The sequence below is a fragment of the Dunckerocampus dactyliophorus genome, chromosome 19 (genome assembly GCF_027744805.1).
Source record: "Dunckerocampus dactyliophorus isolate RoL2022-P2 chromosome 19, RoL_Ddac_1.1, whole genome shotgun sequence".
NCBI classification, from domain to species: domain Eukaryota; kingdom Metazoa; phylum Chordata; class Actinopteri; order Syngnathiformes; family Syngnathidae; genus Dunckerocampus; species Dunckerocampus dactyliophorus.
Window position 1 is genome coordinate 18,950,158 of NC_072837.1, and position 9,843 is coordinate 18,960,000.

Sequence of the window (9,843 nt, forward strand, 5' to 3'; positions counted from 1 at the left end):
AAACGCTTGGTTACGTTGGCACGAGACAGACATCATTTATGTTTTGACTTCCCTGATTGCCGAGAGGAAGTCCGACATAACGCATCAGAGATGAGGTACTCTGTTCTTTCTACACCGTGAATGTGTGACCAATAATCATGCTGCTCGCTTCTTCTTCGTTGGTGTTCACCGCTATTTCTTCCGGTCGGCTAAGTGGGCATCAAAACTAGGAATCCTAATTAAAACGTTGAACGATCCTGGGACAATCGGAATGTTAGTCCCTGTTCCCATCGACGCTCGAGACTCGTGCCCCTTCCTCGTCGACAGTCCCCTGGGTGGAAGTCCAGCACACCTTTTCCGACCACGCTGAAGTCAGCAAAGTGTATCACGCGCATGACGCTGCCACGAGTCAAACAATGTTGGTTTTTCTAAATTGCAGGCTTTGAGGTCTGTTGTTAAGTCGGCTCCGTAGAGAAGCTCCAGTTGGTCGTGAAGGACAGGTCGCGTATGGAAATGGCTTCCAAAGGCAGACGGAAAAACTGGACTCTTGTTTCATTTTCCCGCCGATTGCCGCTGATTTCATCATGACCAAACTCCAACACGGCTTGACTCCCATCCAGCTGTAGCCGCATTGTTTGGGCAGGATGGCAGCGATCCCAAAGTCATCGGGGGGGACGCGTGACACGGCTTCACCGCCGCAGAGGAGATTTTCGCTCCTCGACTGGCTGGCTTGGCTGTAAACTATTTTTGGGAGCCGTGATGCAAAATAGGCTGATGGTTTGAAGTGAAAACACACACATACTTGTACACATACTTGTACACACACTTGTACACACACACACAGCGCTGCAGGAGCCAATGCTATTTGCCAGGCTTGCTAATTAAACAAATTAATTTGGCTAGCCTGTGTGATGAGGAGGCAGACTGCACAATGCAACCTGCTCCCTTCCTTTACACACGTGCACACACGTGCACACACGTGCACACACGTGCACACACACATCCACTTCATTATTCAGCTCACATTCAAACTAAATCTCCACCAGGTCAGGTGTGGTCATGCAAATGGTGGCCCTGCGTGGTTGAACGCTGATGTGAATGAACGGCGGAGATGAGAATGACAGTGATTGTCTTGGCGTGACGATGATGGCGGTTCCGACTGCAAGGATGACGATACTTCACAAGGTTGTGATTACCGTCCTTCACTGTTGTTGTAAAGTTTGGGCAGTTTTGTGCGCTTTGATAATGAAGTGAATCGAAATGGTGCAGTTTGTTGAGACACAGTGCACTGTGGGTACAGCAAAAATATAACACGCTTAATCAGGCATAGTTGTTCCTTACCGTGCTAAAGCACGGTTAGCACCCCAGGACTTCATGATCTGACACTGCTGCTACGTTGCTACGAGTCTTTCTGGTCATTTGGATTATACGAGGGAGCATCACATCAAAATCAAAGCAGGGAAAGAGAGATTTGTTTGGATGATTATGCAAGGTGGCGGTTAACAGCAATCAAGTGTTCCGTGCCTAAGCCCCACTTTCCAACCATGCTGTCACCAGGGAAGTGTAGTGCAAATGCAGAGTGGCTTCCGGTACTCAAATAATATGGACCTACGGTCTGGTGTGCTTGAGCATAGTCAGGATCACTCCGTGTCAGTTGTGGGTTATTGTTAGTCTACATTGCGTGCCTGAGTGTGTGCACATGTACCGTGCCTATGCACACCTTTCCACTCATGTGAGGTTAGGGAAGGGTATCGTGCTCAAGCACAAAGCATTCATGTACAGTAAGTTAAACAAACCAAATTTTAGGTGTTGCCGTGCTTGAGCATAGTAAGTATTGTGAAACTTGCATGGGCAAGCGTACTGTGCCTAAGCCCCCCTTTTCCAATCATGCAGAGGTCAGGGAACTGAAGCGTGCTCAAGCACAGAACATTTGTGTTAGTTAAGCAAAACAAATGTGAGTTGTTGCGTGCTTGAGTGTGGGAAGAATCACCTGGTATAAGTTTTGTTAACAAGTATTGTTAACAAGTCTACATTTTGTGCCTGTGTGGGCAAACGTACCGTGCCTAAGCACACTTTTTCCAATCATGGGAAGTCAGGGAAATGTATTGTGCTCAAGCACAAAGCATTCACGTTAGTTAAACAAACTAAACCCTAGGTGTGGGCGTGCTTGAGCATGGTAAGGATGGCTCAATGTAAGTGCCACCTGGATGAGCAAGTGTACCGTGCCTAAGCCCACCTTTTCCAATCATGCGAGGTCAGAGGAGTGTATCGTGCTTTCCAAACTATGCAAAGTTGCGGTGTTGCCGTGTTTGAGCTTGGTGTGGAGCCATCTGCTGTCCCAATGTGGCGTCTTCAAGCAGGCGTTTGCTGGTTCTGGTATTTGATGCTCTTGGTTTTGCACGTACAATCAACGCATTAAACATTTAGCAAGAAAGTACATTTTGTTTGCACGCGTTTGCTTTCTTGTGTCTGAGCCGCCTTCCTAACAGGACTAACACGCTGTAAAGTGTGATGATGCCATGGTTGTGCTTGGAAAGCCGTGATTGAGTCATCGCACTGCTCGTTGTTTTTGTTTGCTTGGTCACACGCTTCATCCTCCGCCCCCCACCATGGTCGTTGGGTCAAAGTCGATTTCATGCAAACCGCCATCCCCCATTCGACCGTCACCCTTTACCCCGCCCGCTGACTTTCTAGAGCCCCATATCAGTCCCTCCTCTGTTTTTCTCTTTCTTAGTTCCCCCCAACCTGACAGTCCCCCGGGGCAAGTCCCCCCTGGTGGCCCGCGAGGGCGACACCGTGGAGCTGGAGTGCCTTGTTTCAGGGAAGCCCAAGCCCATCATCCTGTGGTCGCGGGCCGACAAGGAGGCGGCCATGCCGGATGGGAGCGTGCAGACGGAGACATACGACGGCGTGCTGCGGATCGTCAACGTGTCGCGCGAGATGACCGGCTCGTACCGCTGCCAGACCAGCCAGTACAACGGCTTCAACGTCAAGCCCCGGGAGGCGGTGGTGGAGCTCATCGTGCAATGTGAGTGCATCTTCCGCTGTTCCGGTCCGCTGTGGCTCAAACTGAACGGGCTCCCATTGAAGAACTCCTGTCACGCCCATGCGCTTTTCTCCTGGTGGCTCCGCCTTTTAAGCGAAGACAGTGCTTCTCAGTTATCTTCGGTCAGAGATGTTTTCACTGCAATTGGCTGGCGACCGGTCCAGGGTGAACCCTGCCCCCAGACTAGAAATAGTATTGGAACCTGGTAACATCTACTGATTTAGCACCAGCATCAATAACGACACGAACAGACTCGCCAACCTTAAAGAAATGTTACGAGTAGTTCCCCCTGCCTCTCACGCCCCTTGTGGGGGGCTCGCCACTCTATTTGAGAAGCACTGTCCTATCTAGTGAGTGGGGAAAGGTCACCACCGTACAGTTTGTGTTGCGTTCAGCTACGTAAATAGCGCCGTAACATTTCTGCCGACCAATCAACAGACAACAACGTCTTTAGCCCCACCCAGATCTCCTCCCACGAGTGCTGCTCCCGTCTCCGTCCTTCCTTGGTGATTTCCTCACCTCCAATTAGCATGCGGCTAATTTATTCGCCAACCGCCATTCATTTGCTATTCATTTATGGAGATTTGAACAGAATATTTCCAATGATGAACGTCGGGGGATTCAAAGCGGCGTCGCTCATTCCGGGATGGCAAAAGAAAAAAAGACGGTGGAGATGACGGAGAGGAGGAAAATGAAAGGCAGCCAGGAAGTAGTAGCAGTCAACCGCATCGCAGCGTGTCACCATGAAAGTACGAGTAAGCCTGCTGCTGTTAAATCACCAATAAGAAACAATTCAATTGATTCAATTGATCGGTTTTTGAATGTCACAAAGGTCGTGCAAGCACTGCAAACGAGCTCGAAAGAAGTACGTATGAGCAGGTACTTTTTGAAGTAGTGTTCCCCCGCGCTAACGTAGTTGACCTTTCGCTGACTTGCACATATTCTTTTGAGGGCAATTTTAGTGTTTTTTGAATATTTGTTTTTACAGCGTATGAATGCTGTTCCAGGCCGAGTCTGGCCCTTTAAGAAGAATTGCATTGTGGGAAGTTGAGTGTCGTAGTTCTGCACAAGGTGGCGCCGCTGTCTCTCTTCCCCCCTCTTCTGTCTGCACCGCCCATTGTCTTCTGCGTCCTGATTGGCTGGAGACCATTGTCAATCAATCTCTTTGGTGCCGCCCTGCCGTGTCTCCTGTGGTGTCATGCTAGCGAACAGCTTGCAGTCTTTGTAAGCTTGCAAGTTTCTCCCCGCCAAAACCCACAATGTCGACAAAACGTTCTGCACCCAAAAGGCAGAGGAAGCCAACCGTCTTGTGGACGTGCTGAAGGAAGGTAGACCTTGCAGCTGTAAAATAAATAAATAATAAATACACGAATCTTCGGTTCATGGAGGATGAGGAGGAGGAACGGTGCCAGGACTGAGAGGCATGGTCAGAGGAGTGAAATACATCAAATATGCTAAAGAAGCTAATTCTGCGTCACTGTGTTGTGCACAGCAGGGGTTGTATAAACATAGCATGCTACTCGAAACAACTACGCTAGCACCCACCGCCATTGATATGAAATCATAATAACGTAGAGCTACCAGGTACTGTTTCTAGCTAGAAATTAGCACGATAAACAGCCATGCTAACGTTAGCTGTTGCTGTGGCTAAACTCCGTGGCGGCGCTATTTCCTGAAACAAGGAGCTAATTCCGAGTCACCGTGGCAACCGCAGAGATGCTATTGTCGGTAGCATAAAGGCATTTGTAGGCGTTCCTCAACGTACTGAGCCAATTTCCATGCACCTAGAAGAGCAGATATCGAAGCTGCAGCAGCTCATCCCAGATTTTAATACAGAATAATTCAACAAAACGCTGGTTTTGTAGCGGAGAAACAACATCCTTGAAGTTCCATTGTGTTCTTTGCTATGGCGTTCACGTTCCAGCTCGCTCCTTCCCCTCGGAGCTGGGTTAAGAGAATTAATTAGATTTTGACGAGCTTTGAAGAAGACCGTGTGGATGTTTTTTTTGTTTTTTTTCCCGCTGAATTGATTATGATTGCACAGTCGTGTATATTGGTGTATATTAAAGGTCAGCTGCTTTGCTATGCTGACAACACAAAGAGCAAACAAAGATTTCCACTGTTAGCGAGCTCTTTTGCCAGGAGCATCGGGGGGGGGGGGAAGAATTCCTAATCAAAAGTGTTGAAATGACTTCCCGCTCCTTGAAGCTCATCTCGTAAATGTAAGCAGCCAAGTCCACACATTAAAATATCTGCAGTTTAGTGCCATAACAGAGCGCGGTGATTTGGAGAGCAGCAGGAGATCAGCGGAATTACAGCCCGTGTAACATTTGTCTCAGGGCGGCGTAATTAGAGCAAAGAAAAAGACTAAATAACAACCCGCAGCCCACAGGCTTTTTAAACACTTTTAGAGCCGTTTGTTTCCTCTTGAAAGCTTCCAGCTCCTCGCAAATATGACAGGAATCGGACCGATATCAAGCATTCTGTCAGGAAAAAGCGCACTAACAGGCTGCAGGTGTACGCCAAAGCAGCAGGTGGCACTGCAGCTCGGAACGAGGAAGCCTTCTTAGCCAATCAGAAGCCAGGAGAAAGTCATTTGTGGAAAACGCACATACTGTATATCATGAATGACACCAATGGTGATGCAGGAAATAAAAACATCAAAACATTCAAATAAATCCTTTTTAGTAGAATTTTTTTTTTAGGCGTTTCTAAATATTTCATATTGTGAAACAAAACAAAATAGACTTCAATGTGTAATCAATGTAATCAATGAAATGAATCACACCAATAAAGGAATGACCAGCCTAGGGTGTACCCCGCCTCACGCCCCAAGTCAGCTGGGATAGGCTCCAGCATACCTAATTAGCATACTAATTAGCATAAGCGGCATAGAAGATGGATGAATGGATGAATGGCTCATAAATGAATGAAATCCTCACCCTCACGAACAACCACCTCATGTAAAACGTCGCCGTCTCATGAAGTCATTTTGAAAATACATTTTAATCGCATCACAAAAGGAATCATTTATTTTCAGATACGAATGAGAAAAGTTAAGAATGATTTGTGCTAAACTTGCTGATGATTGAAACGTGTTGCAGTGTTGCAGAAAGAACGGCCTTCTAAAAACAGTTTGGGTTTATGTTCGTACACTTTATTTCAAAACACCTAGATACATTTGATAAATGTTGCTTTTTAAGATACAAAATGTACGCATACATGCTTGTGGGCCGCATTAACGTGGCATCCATTTGGGGGCGCTATATTGTTCTTTTCTAGTCGCTTTTATCCGAAACATTTTCATTTACAAAAACATTAGACGAATACTTACTTAAAAATCACAGATTATGAAGATAAATGCTGGTGGAATGAATGAATGAATCTTGCATTCATGCTGCACAACATGAGCACCCCCTCCCATCTCATTCATCTTTACATGTTTTTAACAGTCAATTTCATTGAAAAAAAATATATTTAGCATTTTGTTCCTTTTTAAATCAGGAAGTATGAACATAAATGCTGGTGCAAGGACATATTTGACCGAAAAGGAACATTGCATTGATGTTGCGTAACATGGTCTTCACCCGTCATGGACGTTGTTTAGTGTCGCTATCTCGTTCTTGGGTCGTCGTTTTATTGCAGTATTTGTATTTTATTCAACATTTTTCAATCAACTGGGTGAATATCTACAAGAAATCACACAATATGAAGATAAATGCTACCGAAGATGAATCTTGCGTTAACGTTGCGTAACGTTGTCCTTCCTTCATGAATAACCGCCTCCCACCCTCGACGTTGTTCAGAATCATTTTATTCTTACTTAAAAAAAAGTACATTTCATTGAAAAGATGTAAATAAATGTGCGAGCGCGTGAACATCACATCCAGGCTTCCGGTCGTGTGTTGCGATGTTGTGCAAGTGAAAAGAAAAAGCAGCCAGCGGTGAAAGAGTGATGATGATTTAGCGTTTAAATAAGAGCTTCTCTCGCTTTCTTTCATGTGCTGACCTTCTTCCAAGCGGAGCACCTAATGAAGAGCGTTATTAATCAATCATCCTGCCTTCACAGCCACTTCTTCTCTGCCTCAGCCTTAATGGCCGCCATCAAAGCCCCCCCCGCCTACCGGCGTCCATACGGGAGCGAGCGCGTGGCTCAGTTTGAGCGTGAAATGAAGACGGGTCGACGCTGTGAGAATTTGCTCTATCGGCACCGTCCAGCCCTACGTGTCGTCGCTGTGCGGCTAGCCCTCGCTTCTTCTTCTTCTTCCTCTTGGCCTGCCGCACGGTGCGTAAGCACACGCCAATCCCTGCGAGACGCTTCCCTCGCCTTTCCTTTCCAGGCCGCTGCGTGTAAAGCTGCGTTGAGTAAGTTGATCAAGGCGGCGAAGGTACGGTCCTGTGAAGCGAAAGAGCATTAGCGACGCTGGCAAGTCAACAGCTTTGATATGTTAAAAAAAAAAAAAACAGAGCTGCATCTGTCTTGTGGCTGCCAGGGACCAAAAAAGACGCCCGCCGTTAGCGCTAATAGAATTGCAAACGCCAAAATCCCCAGCTGTGACGCCCTAATGTTCTTAGTCAAACCGGCTTGGCACGGACCACGGGCTTCCAGAGACGAGAGTGGGAAGCTATCAAGTCTTCTCCTGTCCTAGATACCAACGCTCCACTTTACATGCACGGGAATTCTTCTTTATCCCGGCCTACCTGCTCTTCCCTTTCGACGTCTCGCAAGAAACTTTTCCTACGCTAAAGTCACGCTACAAACAAACGCCATACACACAATGACAATATAGCTAGCATGATGACAGTCAACTCTTTCAATCCCAGCCATTTGTCAAACTGTATCCCCCCCAGCCTTTGGGCTGATCTTTCAAGGCACACACAACATTGTGTTGTTTGGTTACATCAACATGGAACATACAGCAGGTACGTTTCAGGAAAATATCAGTTCCTGACTAAAAAAGGGAGAAAAACAGCTTTTTGTGAAAGGATACATTTCAAGCATAACTTTCACTTTGACACCATTTTTTTGCTTTTGTGACAGCTCAAATATCTAAACAACATAACCAACATAACCAACATAAACAACATAACCAACATAAACAACATAAACAACATAACCAACATAAACAACATAAACAACATAAACAACATAACCAACATAACCAACATAACCAACATAACCAACATAACCAACATAAACAACATAACCAACATAAACAACATAAACAACATAAACAACATAACCAACATAACCAACATAACCAACATAAACAACATAAACAACATAACCAACATAACCAACATAACCAACATAACCAACATAACCAACATAAACAACATAAACAACATAACCAACATAACCAACATAACCAACATCAACAACATAAACAACATAACCAACATAGCCAACATCAACAACATAACCAACATAACCAACATAACCAACATACACAACATAACCAAAATAACCAACATAAACAACATAACCAACATAAACAACATAACCAACATAACCAACATAAACAACATAAACAACATAACCAACATAACCAACATAACCAACATAAACAACATAAACAACATAACCAACATAAACAACATAACCAACATAACCAACATAAACAACATAACCAACATAAACAACATAAACAACATAACCAACATAAACAACATAAACAACATAAACAACATAACCAACATAACCAACATAACCAACATAACCAACATAACCAACATAAACAACATAACCAACATAAACAACATAAACAACATAAACAACATAACCAACATAACCAACATAACCAACATAAACAACATAAACAACATAAACAACATAAACAACATAACCAACATAACCAACATCAACAACATAAACAACATAACCAACATAACCAACATAACCAACATAACCAACATCAACAACATAAACAACATAACCAACATAGCCAACATCAACAACATAACCAACATAACCAACATACACAACATAACCAACATAACCAACATAAACAACATAACCAACATAAACAACATAACCAACATAACCAACATAAACAACATAACCAACATAACCAACATAAACAACATAAACAACATAACCAACATAACCAACATAACCAACATAAACAACATAAACAACATAACCAACATAAACAACATAACCAACATAACCAACATCAACAACATAAACAACATAAACAACATAACCAACATAACCAACATAACCAACATAAACAACATAAACAACATAAACAACATAACCAACATAACCAACATAAACAACATAACCAACATAACCAACATAACCAACATAAACAACATAAACAACATAAACAACATAACCAACATAAACAACATAACCAACATAACCAACATAAACAACATAAACAACATAACCAACATAACCAACATAAACAACATAAACAACATAACCAACATAACCAACATAAACAACATAACCAACATAAACAACATAAGCAACATAACCAACATAAACAACATAAACAACATAACCAACATAACCAACATAAACAACATAACCAACATAAACAACATAACCAACATAACCAACATAACCAACATAAACAACATAAACAACATAACCAACATAACCAACATAACCAACATCAACAACATAACCAACATAAACAACATAAACAACATAACCAACATAACCAACATAAACAACATAAACAACATAACCAACATCAACAACATAACCAACATAAACAACATAACCAACATAACCAACATAAACAACATAAACAACATAACCAACATAACCAACATCAACAACATAAACAACATAAACAACATAA

General features: G+C 43.5%; 1 protein-coding gene across 6 annotated transcripts in view; it reads left to right on the forward strand.

Annotated features, from left to right (window-relative positions):
* LOC129171932 (MAM domain-containing glycosylphosphatidylinositol anchor protein 2-like) overlaps positions 1 to 9,843 on the forward strand; it is a 215,218-nt gene that overhangs the window by 123,258 nt on the left and 82,117 nt on the right. For 3 of the 6 annotated variants that reach the window (XR_008566863.1, XM_054761097.1, XM_054761096.1), the window contains exon 9: positions 2,687 to 3,007. The exons of 1 other annotated variant lie outside the window; for it this stretch is intronic. Coding sequence is in view for 4 of the 5 variants with exons in the window: in XM_054761097.1 (XP_054617072.1) it covers positions 2,687 to 3,007 (321 nt within the window). In the remaining variant the exon portion in view is untranslated. The remainder of the gene's footprint in view (positions 1 to 2,686; positions 3,008 to 9,843) is intronic. 2 more of the 6 variants (XM_054761098.1, XM_054761099.1) reach the window with 1 other exon arrangement.